This window comes from Aulonocara stuartgranti, assembly GCF_965226115.1.
Source record: "Aulonocara stuartgranti genome assembly, chromosome: 23".
In the NCBI taxonomy this organism is placed as follows: domain Eukaryota; kingdom Metazoa; phylum Chordata; class Actinopteri; order Cichliformes; family Cichlidae; genus Aulonocara; species Aulonocara stuartgranti.
The window spans coordinates 22,497,007-22,515,731 of record NC_138958.1 but is presented as its reverse complement, the minus strand read 5'-3'; the positions used below and the strand labels follow the sequence as shown (position 1 = coordinate 22,515,731).

The 18,725-nt window shown below is 41.2% G+C and overlaps 2 protein-coding genes across 4 annotated transcripts; both read right to left on the bottom strand.

Moving 5' to 3' along the window:
- Positions 1-539: 539 nt before the first annotated feature.
- Positions 540-4,442, bottom strand: inha (inhibin subunit alpha). 2 transcript variants are annotated; one of them, XM_082523427.1, is made up of 2 exons: positions 3,923-4,442; positions 540-1,374 (listed from the first exon to the last, which is right to left on the bottom strand). In XM_082523427.1, exons 1-2 carry the CDS (start codon positions 4,221-4,223, stop codon positions 755-757), a joined length of 921 nt encoding a protein of 306 aa, XP_082379553.1. In that variant the 5' UTR covers positions 4,224-4,442; the 3' UTR covers positions 540-754. The 2 variants fall into 2 exon arrangements, with proteins under 2 accessions (XP_082379553.1, XP_082379552.1); XM_082523426.1 differs by having other exon boundaries at positions 540-1,497; positions 3,923-4,441.
- A 3,317-nt stretch (positions 4,443-7,759) lies between these two features.
- On the bottom strand, positions 7,760-18,504 carry LOC309699701 (D-beta-hydroxybutyrate dehydrogenase, mitochondrial-like). Of its 2 annotated transcripts, XM_082522834.1 has the most exons (6): positions 16,471-18,504; positions 12,741-14,340; positions 12,137-12,608; positions 10,444-10,596; positions 10,223-10,356; positions 7,760-8,431 (listed from the first exon to the last, which is right to left on the bottom strand). In XM_082522834.1, exons 3-6 carry the CDS (start codon positions 12,489-12,491, stop codon positions 8,042-8,044), a joined length of 1,032 nt encoding a protein of 343 aa, XP_082378960.1. In that variant the 5' UTR covers positions 12,492-12,608; positions 12,741-14,340; positions 16,471-18,504; the 3' UTR covers positions 7,760-8,041. The 2 variants fall into 2 exon arrangements, with proteins under 2 accessions (XP_082378960.1, XP_082378959.1); XM_082522833.1 differs by lacking the exon at positions 16,471-18,504 and having other exon boundaries at positions 12,741-15,628.
- Between the last annotated feature and the right edge of the window lie 221 nt (positions 18,505-18,725).

The following is an 18,725-nucleotide window of genomic DNA, read 5'->3' as shown; positions in this document are numbered from 1 at the left end:
TAATAATAATAATAATCTTTCAGTGGCCCAATAAGGGAAGAACCCAATTTTCCCCTTGATTTAGTCGTTAAATTGGTCAATTGGGGGTTCTGGATTAATTCAGCAAGCAAAGCAAACATATCGACCAAGTCCTCATCAGGTATGAATTGAGTTTTAAGCAATGTATCTAAAATGCCAAATTTATGCATACATATCCAAAAAAATTGGTATAGCAAATATGCGACTAAGTTATGTGGAAAGGAACAGATGTATAGAACTCAATAGATAAACAAGGAAATTTTAACAGAAATTTTAATTTTAAGTTGATCGTGTCATTGGCCATTTTTACAATGTTCAATTTATTTAATTTACGGCAGTAAGGACTTTAATTGATGGTTAAAGTGTTCCTAGAAAAAGTATCTTAAATTTTATTGACTTTAATTTTTAGCACATGTAGAACTATATCTTACACTTCCTTGTATGACTGTGTTGAATATTGATGTGAGGTACACTAAGCAGTACCAGTGAAAGGGTGAAAACAACACATTAAACAAACAAAACCCGCTAAATAACACTTTAATCAAGGTTAACATATAAAGTACAATCTGTTTTGAGGCTTATGTAGCACACACCCAAACTAGAGAACAATCAGGACAGAATTGTAAGTGAATAAGACAAAATCAAGTTTAATAAGAGCAGTAATCAAATTTCAACTGTGACTTGTAAGTAAACTGAAATCTTTTATTTGGGTGAACTGGCCTTTAAGGTCTGATGTTCAGATACATGTACACTCTTCAGGTATAATGTTAGGCAAGGTCTCATACTTGAAAGAGTATCCACCATCAGATGTCGTGGTGATCCTCAGGGACCTCATGGTCCCCGGGACGGGAGCGCAACACTGAGTGATCCCCAACATTGCAGTGGTTAGATCCCCACCCGAGCAGTTTCCGTGACAGTAGTAAAACGTCAGCACTTTCGGATGGACGATCCAGTTGTCCCACCCTAGCTCCTCAAAGCTGATGTCGATCTCTGCTCGGTGGCAGTCGCTGTGTAGAGGCCTTTCCTGAGAGGGCCGCTGCAGAAGATAGATGGCAGAGGGAGACCAAGGAATGGTCACTGCTGCATTGCGGGGTGACCGGGAAGGTCCACGAGGTTGAACATGGAGGTGAAGAAAGGGCATCTTGTCTGGTTCTCCTGCGTGGCACTGACAGGCTGGACAGTGGACCTGAAGAAGAAAGGGGCCTTCGGCGACAAGGGCCAGCAGGTTCTGATCCAGATGGTAGGTGGTCCATCCATCAGAGCTTGAATTTGATGGAGCCTCCGCTGCCTGGAGTCGTTCTAGTGCTGTGGTTACAATGAAAAGCTGGGCGGAGGAGTTAGCTGTGACTGCTTCGCCTGCAAAGAACCAGAAGTGGGCTGATGTGACTACAGTGTCCTGGCTGTTGATGGAGGGCTGGAAGTAATATGTCATATGTCTGTTTGCAGTTTCTCCCTGAGCTGAGTCCGATTTGGTGCAGTCTACAGGGAGACATCAGATTAAAAAAACAAACAAACATGTTAGCCTACTTAACACTTTCTTTCATCTCTAAGCACAAAGTGAAATTCTTCACAGTGAACAGCGGTGATGAAGATGTGTACATCACAGCACAGTCACTTAAGAAGGCACTTGGCTGAGTGACGAAACGTTTCTCCCACTGAAAATGCTACGTCCAGATGAACAGAACCAACTTTTGGTGATTTACTTACCTGGATGACTGAGCATGCATCAGGACACTGACAGGTATGATTACTAATTTGGATCCAGCATGAACTTCTTTCAACCTGAGAGGACACTAACAAGTTTATTTCAGCCCAGTATAAGGTTATTCTTTGACAGTTAAGTTAAACCCCAAATTACACATGCCCCATCTACACACATTTATTTAAAAAATTGTTTTCTACTTGCCTTTTATTATTTAAAAAACTGCATTGTGTTGGCTTTGTTTCTTTCCTACATGTAGTTAATGTGTCTAAACATGAGTTAAGTTTATAAAAATTAAGTGTTGCAGATAAAGTACACATCTCTGCCAGTTTACTGCAACATAACTACTGTATAAGTAAGGCTGCATTACAATATGCAGCACTGAAATTTAAGCATTGTCACCACCTAGGAGGTTGTGTTTTTAGTAGTGTTTGTGTGCATGCATGCCATTATGTTTGTAAAAACAATGGCTCAAACAGTTGAATGAATTCTGATAAAACTTTGCAGGAGTGTAAAGTGGGATCATGTTAACAATCCATTAAAATTTGGCTTAAATGCACCATTGTCTTCAAGGTCAGCTTAATGATTTATTGGTTGAAAATTGATAAAAAGCCTTATGACTTGATAACTATGATTCTTACAAGTGTGGTGTGTCAACACATACCTCTCATAGACCTCTCCTTTAAGGTCAAGTTTGATTGATCTGAAGGTCAAAGTGTTAATAATGCTAACAAGAACCATTTAAAATGACAAGAGGTTTTCACTCTGACCACACTTACTGATATGATACTATGGTAAGTACTGTAAGAAATACCGTCCAGGGAGTGAGCCACCTCGGCAGACAGCACTTCAGGGCGAGTGCCATTAGTTCCATTACATTTTAGAGAAGGCAAATATATTTAAAACTAATGTCTCTGAGGTTGCAACTCACACTATAACAGTGATGGATAAACAGCACTGGCAAACTTTTTTTTCCCCCAAAAATCCCATATTTATTAATGGAAACTTTAGAGCCAACAATCCGTTTCACCCTTTTTTTGAGGTGTTCTATTTTATTTTCAATTAGACAAGAATTATCATTAAAGGTGATCAGGTGTGTTCAAAGGTTACCAAAATAAATCGACTTTTAATTCACATACAAAGAGTGATATAACATAAAGCTTGAGGAACTTCAGTGAAGGTGATGAATATCAGTAGATCAGGTTAATTTTAAACAACTTACTTTTGTGTGTATTTTGTGAGTTTTTGAAACTTTTATACACTCTATGTTGGTTGTAACAGAGAGTGTATAAAAGACAGATGGTGCTGCCACCATGGGGTGAAAAGAGAACATTACACATTATTGATTCTGTTTGTGGCAGCGGGCCAGAACTAATACGTTTTAAGGAAGGAGCGAGGGGACATATAAAATCTGATTTAGTGCCATGATTGGCCCGGGACAGACTTTGGACATCGCCCTGTCTAAGGACATAAAGACTAAATCACATATCTGTCTACCTAACTATTAATTGTTTTATTTGGAACATGTAAATATACCTAAAATAGCAGAATACATTGTCTGAGAAGCTTCTTCAGTTCTCCTCAGAACTGAAGAAGCTTCTCGGATGAGAGGTGAAACGTCTTCAAATAACTTAAAGATGTCCAGATGCTTTTCTTTCCAAGCTCCTTAGAGAGCAGAATACATTGTAAATAGGAAAATAAAACAAAGTTAATATGCTGAGTTGTTGTGAATGTCTCTATATTTTACACAATTTAGATGCTTGGAAAGGAGTAGGATGAAGTTTACACTTATTTGATCCCACCACCCTTAATACTATTACATAATTTTGATTATTCAGTGTATCTTATTATCTTACTACCTGGCATTTGGATAGATGCAATTCTGCTGCGCATCATTTTGTTTTTACTACTAATACAAATGTATATTAATGGATGTTAAAAGAAGTAAAAATATGTATAACCATCTATAATATACAAATAATAAACTTTGCAAGGAAATTTTGCAGAAAAATTTTGCAAATAATGGCATCCTTATGGTTTTCATTTAGAATAAGATCTATTAAAACTTAAAGTCAAAATGTATCCGTATACTGTTTTATTTGTAAGAGTAAGAGGACATTTGACCTGTTGATCGATTTAAAGACCCGTGTGGAGTTTTAGACTCACTCCACTCAAACAGATAAGTGCAAAAGAATTTCTCACCTGAACCCGGGAACAGAATTATTTGCGATGATTCCTGGTTCGGACGGGTTTGAGGATTAACCCATGATGTTCTGCTTGTCCTGTGGGCCCTCTGGTGCAGGTGCCTCGTATCAGGAGGTACCCTGTCTGCATCGGGACCTTGCAGCGTGCTCAGAGGGGGTTCTTCGAGCCCGAGACCTTCCAGAACCCGTACTTTGAACCAGGATAGCACAGCCCCACGGGACAGCTCCTCACCCATGCAAGCTTGAATTATACCATGGATGCAAAGAGGACCCAGGATGAGGACAGTACAGGACACCATGACTATATATCTTGAAACTCTTGATGAGAGGGGGAAAAAAAATCCTTAAAGTAGGCGCAACAATTTTTACAGCTTCAGAGTCTGCCTTGTTTGTCTGGTTACCTCTAGAAAATGGATTCCCTCCTGTTGCTTTCCCTGTTTTCTAACATATTTGTTTTGTCTCTGCGTGCTATCTGCCTCTGAGGGAAGTCTGTGAAGTAAGGCATTCTGCTGGTGAAACAAATGGAAGATAAAGAGTGACCTTGACGGATTGGATGTTACACACAGTAACAGGGGAATGTGTCTCTGTCTGCTTCTTTGTCCTACTCAGTTGTTTCTGGGTAGATTGGTTTACTTTAATCTTCAGCATACAGATAAAAACATATAAATGCCACAAATATATAAACTTCTCCTTTTTTATTTGATGTGAATTAAATTTAGGCATCTGTCAAGACATTTCTCCTCTCAGATTTCTGTATGCTTCCATGTTGCACACTCTTACACACACACACACACACACACACACACACACACACACACACACACACACACACACACACACACACAAAAGCAGTAATACATTTTGAAATGATAGGAAGGAAATTGGAAATCCTTTCAAAATTAGGAATAAATCTACCTGTGATCACTAAATCTGTAGTCTGGCATTAAGCTGAACACACACAGCTGTCAAAAACAAAATGCCTTTGTCTGCGCCTCTTTATCTGACTGACCTTGAATCCCTGTCTGGGAAAATGTTTTCCGTGGTTTAGGTTTGAGGAGAATTTACAGTATAACCTTTAAACAGGCCTAAAAGCACATTTTCACAGTAGTTTTCTTTTAAAATAGGCATATTTGATCATATATGATCCAGGCGATTGATATATGCATTTTTTGTCTGTTTGTTTTGTTGGTTTTTCTTTTTTTGCCCTTTGTCACCGTCCCTCTTCCCCGCAGTTTTTCTTTCCCCCAGTCAAGTCTGTCCCGTGTGTAGTAAGTGAAAATAAAATAAACAATAAACGCAAAGGTGAATCAAATAGACCATTACGGCAAGGCTGGGATGATCCATTTGGTAAAGTAAATCCGTTCGGCATCTTTCTTTGCCTTTAGACAATAATTCTGATGGCAAAAGAACCAAACAGGACAGGCGGAAAAAATAGATAAATAAAATAAATAAATAAAAATTAAATAAATAAAATAAATAAATAAAAATTAAATAAATAAAATAAATAAATAAAAATTAAATAAATAAAATAGGCATATTTTCAATCAGTAAAGCTTTTATTTTGAGCAAATGTTAAGATGTGAAAGTACAACCAAATCCGTGAAATGATGAATAGAATGAAAACCCATCCTAGCCCACCGAGGAGCTTTAAGAGTAGTGCACCTCAAACTCGTGGACTTAATCCTGAAGCAGGAGAGATCTTTTTTCAACAAACTTTTAAAATAAGCAATAAGGGAAAATTCAAGAAAAGAGTTTTCCACAAAGTCTTGCAGAAATGGCAGATATCTGACATAGTGCATTGCTAGGTGGGTATAAAAAGGATCAAACTTTTCCCACTGCTTTATCCGTTTGAAAATCAGCTTCTATGTGTTTTTGGGATCATTGTCCACACTCAAATATTTCCAAGTTTCAACTGTCTATCTGCTGATTTGAGTTGAAGATTGTAGCATTGTCTTAACACACGCTTGAATGTTCCACAACAGGGAGCTGTCAAAATGTCTGCTTTTATAGAGGAGCTCACACTTGCTGATGGTCATAAAGGTGAACATAAATGGGCACTTTGACATCAACATTACGATGTAGTCACAAAACATAGAAGGAAAGGACAGCCTTGATTTAGCAGATTTTTCCAGGTTTAGAAGCTCAACTTTGGTTTTCTGTCTTCTTTCAGGTGAAGGACTAGATATATGTGGGACCTTCAGATTGTTCCTGCCTCTGAGACTCTCTGGGATGATATAAAACCAGACTGGATGTTAAAAACATTTGTCACATGCTCAAGAGTATGTAAGGAGAGATTAATCAAAGCTTAACTTTCAGTTTTTGCAGCAGAAGATGGTAGGAAATATTTGGATGTATTTAAGAGAATATTCATTTATTCAGTAGTGTTAGTTTACATTGGCAGTTTGAGCTCCATAATTTTAACAGTTATAAATTAAAGATAGAGCTGAAATGAACAATTACTTTTATTATCTACTGTTTCCTTCATTTAATTATTTTTTAATACAACAAAAAGATAAAAGAAAGAAGAAGAAAAAAGATATTTGATACATACATACATATGTATATATATGCACATACATATATATATATATATAGAGAGAGAGAGAGAGAGCGAGAGAGAGAGAGAGACAGATTTTTTTTGGTAATCTTGAATCTCGTGTTCACAGTACAAAAAACAAAAAACTTCATTTGCTTCTCTTGGTTTCTGAACACTTATTCTTTCCAATTTGCTTTGGCACTTACACACTGATTTGTTAACATGTGACGTCAAGACTCATCAGCAAGTGTTTGTTAAAAAAACAAATAAACGTTTCTTTGTGTGTCTGTTAGTAATGAAAGAGTAGTGGCTGACTCTCAGCTGATAATGAATTTGTCTGTGAATGAAAGCATTGACGGCCAACATGGAGACAGAACCTATGATTTAGCATTAATAAGATATGCAGTTATACAACATGAACATATTCTGTGTTTCAAAAGGTGGTGGTATGAAACACATTACTTCATTAAAAAAAACAAACCCTAGTATGGGCATTGAACTCATGCCCTGTTAACACCATATGATAACAATCTGAGCTTAGTGGCATACTGGGATTACTTTTTTCAACTTGAGAAAAATGTGTGCTTATCCAGAAATATTTCAGTTGGTACCAATGAAAACAACCATTAAATGGATAAACCCAAATCTTGGATGCTCCATTTTGCCTACTAATCAGAAGATAGCTGTGTAGTTCATTCAACGAGTAATGTGGATGAAACAATTGAGAATGGTATACTTATACAGCTATTGTTGTATTGCTGAGTCAGCTGGGATAAGTAAAGAATGGGGGGAATTTTATGTTAAGTTTTTCTTAATATAACCACTGTAACCTTTTGACTTTTTCTACTGAAACATTATGTATGAAAAGCATAATTATGTTTACTTAATAGCCATTAATTAATTAGAGGTTGCACTATCGTTCTCAGGCATAAAAGAAGTCCTAAACCTAGCATCCTCTTCTGTCACACCAACTCTCTGCATGTCCGGTATCCAGGAATGTACTCTGTGATCTTTGTTTTTTCTTCCTGCCTGGCAGCGCCATCTTCAATATCCTTTATCCCTCTATAGTTACTACAGTTCTGCATATTACACTTGCTGCAAATCAGTACCAGTACACTTCATCTCCTTTTCTCAGACATTCTCCCTCTCCAAGATTGTGTTCAACCACCTGGCCAAAAACTCCACTACCCTCTCTCCACAGGTATGTCATCTGTACACTCTTCATCCGCTTCATAGCTCATCCGCTCATAATCCTGCTAATTAACATTTACGCCCCCCCCCCCCCCCCCCCCCCCCCCCACACACACACACACACAAAAGCAGTAATACATTTTGAAATGACAGGAAGTAAATTGGAAATACTTTCAAAGTTAGGAATAAATCTACCTGTGATCACTAAATCTGTAGTCTGGCATTAAGCTGAATACTGGGTTTCAAATGTCTCAAGATCAGTCTGTTTCATGAGGCTATATTTGTTTCATACCTTTTATTATTGTTATTAGTAGTATTATTAATTATAAAGCCATAAATGTTGTGTATTAAGTCCTTAACATTTTTAAAGACAATAGGAAGAGCTTAGTATTACAGATAGCTATTTTGTGGGTCTCGCTTAGCATAAAGCATTTCTTTTCTGCATGTGTACATTGAGCTGAGAGAAAACACAGCATCAGCCAGGAGGGTTGGCAGAAATGGGAAGATGCTGAAGAAAAACATCTCCATGGTGGAGACCAGCAGGTATCTGTGTTTCGGCCGAGCAGATGTGACCGCGTGCAGCATTGCTGCGATGACCGGATCGGCGTCCTTGAATCCCACCCTACATGTTGACGTGAAGTAGTCATTGGCCAGATCAATGTACTCTCTGCCAAAGATTCGTTTTTTCTCATCATCCAGTTTGTTCCAGATGTCCAAAGCAGTTTTCCTCTTCAGGATGTTAGTGGCTTGGCCAAAATTACCTGGCTGAATGATGCTGACCTGAAAGGGAGTTTATGTTCAGTTAGTCCATTTACAGCGTTTTTGTGTGTATCTGTGTTTCTGTGTGTGTTTTAACTTAAACAACAAATCCATGACATTTATGAAAGGTTATTTGCGTTCCTGATGAAACTTGAGCTAGCTTAGCATAAAGACTCAACTAGGAGGAAAGAGTCTTCTATCAGGTATTATTAAATCTTGATGGGTGTTCACATCAGTATCAATTACTCCAACTCATGGATTCCTGTAAACCCATAACTTGTTTTCTCACTTCTATTTTTGTTGGGTTAGACCAAAAAGAAGAAATGGATTAGGCAAACTTTAGATATACTCTAATTAATTTTCTATGATATATACTATGATGTCATGTTTGATCACAATAATCTCAAAATTAAGGACACAGAGCTAATATTTTTACATTTTTAAGTAAAGATTTAGGTTTCAAGAGAAACAATGTGGTTTTGAAAAATGGCAAAGCTTGCACAATGTTCAAGGTTTCTGCCCTGGACTCGTTCAAATGGTCACAACGTAACTGGTAAACACATGGTCACTTAGAGCTTCATGTCTGTTAATGAAATACACATTAACAGACAAACAGTCTTGAGCCACCCCTCATTTGTTTATATTTTGTTTCCAAGAAGCCAAAATTTTCTGTATTTTTTTCAAAGTGGTCTTGATCAATAGCTTGCTGGACTTTCTAAAGGTCTTTCAAAGTTTTTTGGGGGGGGGCATTGGTTGCTATTTTAGTCATCTGTGGTCTATACGTAACAGGTAACTTAGTAAAGAACCAGGTTTAAATTGCATTTAGAGGCACTATGTTAATAGCTGCCCATTGCAAAAACACATTTAAGGACAAAAGGAGAAGTGGGAGGCCTTTAAAAATCCTACAGCAGATGAAAAGCATCTTAAGAAATAGGGAAAAAAAAAAAAAAAAACCCCCACCTAATCAGAAACGTTCTCAGTGGAAGGCTGGCTGTCAAGAAGCCATTCTTATTGAATGGAAAGAGGGAGAAAAGGCTGAAAGGCTGAGGTGTGAAAATTACACAAGAACTGGACTAAAAAGCTTTGACAACTGTTCTGATGGAGTGATGAATCCATATTTGACATTTTTGGTTCAAATGGCCATCATTTTTACAAAAGGTCAGGAGAGTGGTACAACAGTGACTTTCTTGATGCATGCTCAATCATCCAGGTAAGCAAATCCCAAATAATTGATTCTGAAACCTGCAGTCAGCTGGGACTGAAGAAGTCACTTGGATAAGTGAAAAAATGTTTCTCACACTGAAAATGTTACGTCTAGATGAACAGAATCATTTTTTTTGGATACAACAGTGAGTGTCTACAGCCATCTGTAAAACACGGTGGGGGCTCTGTCATGGTTTGGGGCTGCATTTGAACCACTGGTGTAAATTAATAGAATTATGAACAGAATCAAAGCAGCCAAATTGTTCTGTGTGTTATACAAGTGTGAGAACCAGATGTTTCTCTGAATCCTGTTCCTAAAAGCAAAATAAATAAGCATTGGAATGTCTTGGAAAATCCAATGAAAACATACCATGGTTTTTCATTAGAATGTGGTGTCCCACAGCACTGGCAAAAACAACTCTGTACAGTGTAATTAAAATAAAAAAAAATTCAACTTCACTTACTCAATGAACCGTATTCATAGAAAGACTTCGTTCCCATTCCCCTCACAGGCATAACATTTTATGTACCACAGAATTACTAAATTTTCTACTTCATGCTTTACAGTGTCATGGGATGTTTTTGTGTATCTTTTCACCCATTCGGTACCTTCACGCCAAAACTAGCCATTTCCACTCTTAAGCAGTCAGCAAATGCCTCCAGTCCTCTCTTTGACACACTGTATGCTCCCATGTTCAAGCAGTAGAAGAAGGAAAAGATACTTGACACAAAAACCATCCGACCTGAAAACATTACACAAGCCTTTATTATCCATAACGCCACTACAGTATAAATGTGAGGACAGTAATGTAGCTACACATGGAACTCACCTTTGCTGGCACGAACCAGCGGTAGGAAAGCGATAGATGTCCTAATGGATCCAAACAGGTTAACATCCACCATGTTTTGGAAATCTTCAATAGTGTTCCATTCGATCTCGGCCCAGTCTGAGATCCCAGCATTGTTCACAACTGCCCACAGACCTGACAAACAATAAAATCCCACTGACCCTACTTTTTTCTTTAGAGAAATGTAGTTTTAAATGTGAAATAAAAAACATGCAACATGTCATGGATAGACCAAATAGACTAGAAAGTTATTTTTTTCCCACACTATTTGTCAAATTTGTAAAAGTTTTATTTCTTGCAAAAACAGAAACTGAACTGGCCTTTGGAAAGTTGACCTCACAAGCTAAAAAAATTAAAAGACTGGATTTACTGTGGATTCAAGACTTTTCATTATTCACCTTTGCCTTTTAATCTGTAACTATCATTGAGATTTTATCCTTACATATTTAACAACCCCTGGAGGATCTTAGAAAAATGCATACACTATCGGTCTTAGAGCCACAAATCGACCACGCCCAAAAAAGTGCTATAAAAAATTTATATATTAATATTTTTTTCCACTTTAAATTAGCCAATCTTTTAGACCTACTTCTCCTTGAAATATTCATGTCAAGTTTTAATTACATTTCGCGGATTTTAACCCTTTATATCCCGGTTTCGTCACATGAGCGCACTGCTTTTTTTTGCCCCAAAAACATAAAACATAAAATATTTTCCAAAAAAAACATTTGAAGTAATATTTTATTGTTATTATAATTAGGCCTTTAGATGGACAAAAGATTGGCACCAACATTAATTTCGATCCGGTTTTAATTTTTTTTCCAGAAGCCAAAAATGTCCCCAGGCGGCGCTGCTGCTCCTGCTCCCCCGGGGAGGAGTGCCTCTGCCGCGGGTGTGTTTCGCGCAGCGCCGGAGCATATGGTTCGGTTCCCGTGTCTGCAGCACACACTTCCACTACCACGTGAAAACAAATACGTCATTTCCTGTTGATTAAAAAAAAAAAAAAAAATCAAACGAACCTAAGGTCAGAAAATGGTCCGGAACGAGCAGCGGGCCAAGCTGCTGCTGTACGCGGGAAATTAGTCTGCCTTTTCCGGGTATCTGTCTCGAGCAGGCCGCTGGAGAACATGTGTATGTTCCAGCAGGCGTCACATGTGGAGCAAGGGCGCCACCCGGTGGACAAATAAAAAAATTACAACTCTAAGGCCAGTACTGCAAGCGGAAGCGGAAGCATTACCGATCACGATCGATTTGACCGTAATTTTTTTGCCGTGAAAAATAGCGTTTATAATGGGTTTCAATGGGGCACAAATCGACCACTAGGTCCGATAGCGTAAGTTTATCGCTAGCTTAGCCACTGAAGCTAATTTCCGGAAGTCATACTGAAATTTTAACAGTAAATGTGACCAAACTTTTTTTTGCAGACGTTCGCTATATTCCATTCAACACTGTGCAAATGGCATGTAATCGAAATTTGAAAAAGCCACAAATCGACCCTAAGACCCTCCAGGGGTTTAAATACAAACAAGTCAAGAGATAAAGATAAAGAGATAAAGAAAAGTCAAAAGTTTGTCTTTTCTTTATCTATGGAAATAAGCAAACAATAAAATACAATTTTCTCCTTTTTGCCATGGCTAATCTTTGATACATTTTTTCCATTGAGCTAAACTCCTACCTTTCTCTGGCAGGTTCTCCTGCACCATTTTCTTTGCCTGCTGCAAGTCTTCATCCCTTGTGACATCCAACTTGAGGATTTTTAGATTACTGGAACTCTGTCTGACCAGGCTCTGGGCTCCAGCTCCTCCTGGAGACAAACACCCAGCAAAGACCACAAACCCCTTTTGGTCCAAACAGCGAGCCAGGTGGTGCCCGAAGCCACTGTCACAGCCTGTTATCAGCACAGCATGGCCACAGCTGTCCAACACATGGTTGGAGCGGTAGATGGAAATAAGCTTGGAATAGATGAAGAGGAGGATGGCAGTGATGGGGATGATGCTGACCATTTCGATGAGGAAGAAAATGGTGATCATGCTGCTGAAGTTTCAATGAATTACTGTGCTAGATGATTATCTGTATAGATGCACGGTTGATGAGGTTCAGAGGATAGACTGGCCACCTTCCTTGGCATGTGTAGAATATATAAATAGCTTCACCAGAAAGAAAGAAAACAGAAACAAGATTCAAAACAAGTGAAAATAGACGAAATCTTTTCTTCTAATAGAGAAAACGTTTCTTCTTGAAACATTAAAAAAGGCCACAAAATAAAGATTAACTCTTACCAGAAGTGTCATCTCATGTTCTGGTGAAAGGGAGTGCAGTCTTTAAATAACAAGTCATCGGGTGAACTCTGCCAGGACGACAAAGTCAGATCAGAGTTTTTTTTTTTTTTTTTACAAAATGCCTCCGGCTGCTTTCATTTGAGACATATCTTTGTAAGACATCATATGTGTACTGGAACCTTCACACAATTATGTGGGGATAGCTTTTGTGGCTTTACCAAGAACTAAAGATTATACAAAAGTACAGGAAGTAAAGATTATACAAAAGGGTATTATACAGGGGCACTGCAAACAGCCAAAGTGTTTGTTGCCTCAGTTCAACAAGTCAGTAGTTGTTTCATCAGGAGCAGATATTAAAAAGGAAACAAATAATGTTGTTGACACAGCCAACAAATAATCGAAACAACTGGCTATAGGCAGACTTATAGAGCTATAGAGCTTTAAGGCATCAGTAGTCAGTCTGTCCCCCTCTTTTTCTTTTTTTTTCTTGCCTGTGCCGTTCGGTTCTTTTGCCATCAGAATTATTGTCTAAAGGCGAAGAAAGATGCACAACGGATTTACTTTACTAAATGGACTATCCCAGCCTTGCCGTAATGGTCTATTTGATTCACCTTTTATTGTTTATTTTATTTTTTATTTTCACTTGCTAAATACGGGACAGACTGAGGAAAAGACAGGGGAGAAAGAAAGAGGGAAAGAAAAACAGCGGAGAAGAGGGACAGGGATAAAGGGCAAAAAACAAAAACCAACAAAATAAGCAGACAAAAAATACATATATCAATCACCTGGATCACCTGTTGAGAAAGAAAAAAGAAAACAAGCAGAAGAAAAAGAGAGCAATAGAATAAACAACATCATGATGATATATGGGAATATGACAGTAAATACTAAATATTAAACATTATTGTGAAGCACGTAAGATCGACAGCGCACAGTGTGCTTTGAGGTAGGAGCCAAGACATATCTTTGTAAGACATCATATGTGTACTGGAACCTTCACACAATTATGTGGGGATAGCTTTTGTGGCTTTACCAAGAACTAAAGATTATACAAAAGTACAGGAAGTAAAGATTATACAAAAGGGTATTATACAGGGGCACTGCAAACAGCCAAAGTGTTTGTTGCCTCAGTTCAACAAGTCAGTAGTTGTTTCATCAGGAGCAGACATTAAAAAGGAAACAAATAATGTTGTTGACACAGCCAACAAATAATCGAAACAACTGGCTATAGGCAGACTTATAGAGCTATAGAGCTTTAAGGCATCAGTAGTCAGTCTGTCCCCCTCTTTCTTTTTTTTTTCTTGCCTGTGCCGTTCGGTTCTTTTGCCATCAGAATTATTGTCTAAAGGCGAAGAAAGATGCACAACGGATTTACTTTACTAAATGGACCATCCCAGCCTTGCCGTAATGGTCTATTTGATTCACCTTTTATTGTTTATTTTATTTTTTATTTTCACTTGCTAGATACGGGACAGACTGAGGAAAAGACAGGGGAGAAAGAAAGAGGGAAAGGAAAAACAGCGGAGAAGAGGGACGGGGATAAAGGGCAAAAAACAAAAACCAACAAAATAAGCAGACAAAAAATACATATATCAATCACCTGGATCACCTGTTGAGAAAGAAAAAAGAAAACAAGCAGAAGAAAAAGAGAGCAATAGAATAAACAACATCATGATGATATATTGGAATATAACAGTAAATACTAAATATTAAACATTATTGTGCAGCACGTAAGCCACAGCCACAGCCCCGTCCTCCAGGGCATGAAGCAGGTATGGAAGCGATCAAAACTCCAGACATCCAGAGGCCCTCAGAGCACAAGAGACCAAGGAAGACCAACAGAGGGGCAGCCGCGCCACTATCCCAGAAAGAGCCGAGGAGAGTCCCAGATGAGGGGTCACTCAGCAGCCGTGGAGCAGAAGCCAGGGGGGGGTTGCGGTGACGTGCCCGTGAGCTCCGCCGGCAGCCAGCTGTGCCAGAGTGACTGAGGCTGGGGGCACCCCACCCCCGAAGTGGCCCGAGCGAGCCCCAGGCCCGAATAAGCAGCCACCAAGGAGTGAGCTGGTGTGTGCCTGTCCCATCCCCGGACACAAAGAACCACCAATGCACCGATGTCTGAGGGCGTCTGCCACTGGAAGGGGAAGTGGTGGGGGGAGATAGGCCTCCATACCTTGGAGGGCCTGAGATGTCCCTAGAGAGGTGACATCTGATACCCGACCTGACATATGGACACAAACAAGCAGGCACACACAGATACAAACATCCATTCCCACCCTCATGCTCTCATATGCACTTACTCCACACTCACCCAACGTGGAGACAGACATAGAGAGACACTGTACACACAATCACACTCCCCAAGCGTATTCTAAGCGCCTAGGTACCCTTGCCCCTGGAGGGGGAAACTGCACCCAGACCCGGGTGGTGTTACCCTTTTCCCTGGGGTGGGGAGAAGCAGACCGCCCTGACTCCGCAGCAGCAGGGAGGCCCCACATTCCAGACCCCAGTCGGACGGCCAACTGCTCCTCCTAGCCCTCCTGCTCCAGCAGGCCGCAGAGAACGGGGGTGTGTGAAGACTCCAAACCTCCCTCCGCCCGCTCATTTGTAGTGTTGATGCATGTGTGTTCTAAGGTGCATATAAACCCAGGAGGGCATGGAGCTACCTGCCAGAGAGCAGCAGGTAAGCGCATAGCCCCTCCTGATAGCCCTCAATGTCTACATGTATTTAAAATTGAGAGGTGGGCAACGACGCCAGGGGTGAGGTTGTACACCCTCATGGTCTTTTGGATTCCGTGTAGTGTGCTCACCCCCAAGATCCTATATGTATGTGTAATGAGAGTGTGAGTAATGTGAATGTCTAAGTTGTGGGATAAAATTGAGGCAGAGGCAGCCAGAAGGGGACAGAGGGGGGGGGGGGGGGGGGGGGGATGCCTCCCCTGCACCCTGGTGACACACCCTTACCCCAAGGCCCTACATGTGTGGGTGATTGTGGTGGAGCGGGAAGAGGGAGGCAGCTGAAGATGGGGAGGGAAGGAAGGGAGGGGCAAGTGACCCCTCCCTGGATCCAGTTCCCCCGCTGACCCCAGTAGGCACCCCCATACTCCGCAACCCGCCAGGGAAAGGGGGTCCTGGCCCATCCGGACCGGGGGCCAGTACAGCAGCGCCGCCTGACCCCGCAGAGCCCGGGACAGCCCACCCGACCCAACCACCCACCCCGTCATCCACTCATCTTCCAGAGTACACAAGACAATAGACGCCCAGGCTGAGATCTTCCTCCACCTCTCCTGTATCTCCCCCTCCTGCAGAGAGTTCCTGAAGAGAGGAGACCTCCTGCAAGATGTAACAACCTTCCCCACCAGTTGAAGAGCCCCCCAGGTGGCTTGATGCACTGGCGGCACCCTGCGCCAGGGCTGGGCCCCCAAACACCCACCCGCCCACAACCCCCCCGAGGCCCAGCCAGGGCCCCAGCCCAGAGACAGAGCGCCCCCAGAACTTCACGCCCGTCCCGGACCCACCCAGGGGCAGCCAGGCTACCAGGTCAGTAACCCACGTCCGTCAGCACAGACCCTCCCTTAGCCCCGCTGCACGCAGCCACGAGGAAACCGTCACTTAAGAGCCAACAGAACCCTTAATAGGCCGTGACCGCTACCCCAGGTTCAGCCCTCCAAGGAAGATGCTCCTTGGGAACCCCCCGACGCCCCAAGCCTGTCCCTACCCCCACACCAATCACAACAGCGAAGGCAGGACCAAATTATGACCTCCCACCCCCATTAGGTGATGGAGCTGATCAAAGGAGCCCAGAGCAATTGATCTGATGTGGTGGCAGAGGCTGTATCAAGACTAATGTAATCTAATAGATAGTTTATATTGGTTAGAATTAAGATTATCTTTATTTTTCCTTATGCTATGCATAGGGCAGTGAAAACCATATGGGCGATATTCTTTTCTGAAGTGACATTATCTAAGCTGCCAACAAACACACTAAAGGGGAAGTTGGAATGTTACATTTCAGACACTTCGATAAGTCTTCACATATCTCGCGCCCAAACTTCTGAACTGGTGGACAGAACCAAAGAGCGTGGATATAATTGTCCGGTGAATTGGTTTGGCAGTGTGAGCAGTTGTTGGTAGACATAAAGCCCATCTTGAACATCCGATGACCTGTATAGTGCACTCTATGTAGTATTTTGTATTGAATTAATTGAAGACTGGGATTTCTAATTAGATGAAAGGTTTTTAAGCAAATCTGAGACCAGAAGTTTTGGTCTAAGTTAACTGATAAATCCGCTTCCCATTTTGCAATAGGAAGTGATATTGATTCATCTGTTTTAGAAAGCATTCTGTATTTTTTGGAAAGTAATTTGGGGGGTTTTAAGAGTAAGAAATTGAACCACACTTGGTGGTGTTTGTAGTTCAAATTGACCCGGTTTAATTTTCTTTTTTACTATGGATTTAATTTGTTGATATTCTAAAAATCTTTTCATGTTCATCCCATATTGTGTAACTAGGCTGTCAAATGAGATAAATTCTGTTCCTTCTAGTATATGTTCTAAATACACTGAACAAAAATATAAACGCAACACCTTTGTTACTGCTCCCATTCCCCATGGGATGGACGTAGAGACCTAAAATTCATTCCAGATACACAATATAACCATCCCTCCCAAACAGTGGTCACAAATCAGTCCAAATGTGTGGTAGTGGGCACATCTGCTATATTGAGATAATCCATCCCACCTCACAGGTGTGCCACATCAGGATGCTGATCTGACATCATGAGTAGTGCACAGGTGTACCTCAGACTGCCCACAACAAAAGGCCACCCTGGAATGTGCAGTTTTGTCTCACAGCAAAATGCCACAGATGCCACAAGCAATGAGGGAGCGTGCAACTGGCATGCTGACAGCAGGAATGTCAACCAGATCTGTCGCCCGTGCATTGAATGTTCATTTCTCAACCATAAGCCGTCTCCACAGGCGTTTCAGAGAATATGGCAGCACATCCAACCGGCCTCACCACCGCAGACCTCGTGTAACCACACCAGCCCAGGACCTCCACATCCAGCAGGTTCACCTCCAAGATCGTCTGAGACCAGCCACCCAGACAGCTGCTGGAACGATTGGTTTGCACAACCAAACAATTTCTGCACAAACTGTCAGAAACCGTCTCAGGGACACTCAACTGCATGCCCGTCGTCCTCATCGGGGTCTTGACCTGACTCCAGCTCGTCGCCGTAACAGACTTGTGTGGGCAAATGCTCACATTCGATGGCGTCTGGCACGTTGGAGAGGTGTGCGCTTCACGGATGAATCGTGGTTCACATTGTTCAGGGCAGATGGCAGCTGAGAATGTCCCAGTTCTTGCATGGCCAGCATACTCACCGGACATGTCACCCATTGAGCATGTTCGGGATGTGCTTGACCGGCGTATACGACAGCGTGTACCAGTTCCCACGAATATCCAACAACCTCGCACAGCCATTGAAGTGGAGTGGACCAACATTCCACAGGCCACAATTGACAATCTGATAGACTCCATGCGACGATGTGTTGCACTGCATGAGGCAAATGGTGGTCACACCAGATACTGACCGGTTCTGGGTCCCCAGACCCCCAATAGCGCAAAAAACTGCACATTCCAGGGTGGCCTTTTGTTGTGGGCAGTCTGAGGTACACCTGTGCACTACTCATGATGTCAGATCAGCATCCTGATGTGGCACACCTGTGAGGTGGGATGGATTATCTCAATATAGCAGATGTGCCCACTACTACACATTTGGACTGATTTGTGACCACTGTTTGGGAGGGATGGTTATATTGTGTATCTGGAATGAATTTTAGGTCTCTACGTCCATCCCATGGGGAATGGGAGCAAAAACAAAAGTGTTGCATTTATATTTTTGTTCAGTGTATTTGATTCCTTTACCACTCCAATCTGAAAAGTTTATCATATTATTGTTTTGTAATATGTCAGGGTTGTTCCAGA

Bases quoted from the DNA above. Each gene is read 5' to 3' on its own strand.
- LOC309699701 (XM_082522834.1), bottom strand. From the start codon at position 12,491: ATGATCACCATTTTCTTCCTCATCGAAATGGTCAGCATCATCCCCATC. The intron at 10,357-10,443 runs GTGAGTTCCATG...TAATGTTTTCAG, and splicing joins GCTGGTTCGTGCCAGCAAAG to GTCGGATGGTTTTTGTGTCA. The intron at 8,432-10,222 runs GTACCGAATGGG...ACTCCCTTTCAG, and splicing joins TGGCTAGTTTTGGCGTGAAG to GTCAGCATCATTCAGCCAGG.
- inha (XM_082523426.1), bottom strand. From the start codon at position 4,223: ATGGTGTCCTGTACTGTCCTCATCCTGGGTCCTCTTTGCATCCATGGT. The intron at 1,498-3,922 runs GTGAGAAATTCT...GTCTCCCTGTAG, and splicing joins AATTCTGTTCCCGGGTTCAG to ACTGCACCAAATCGGACTCA.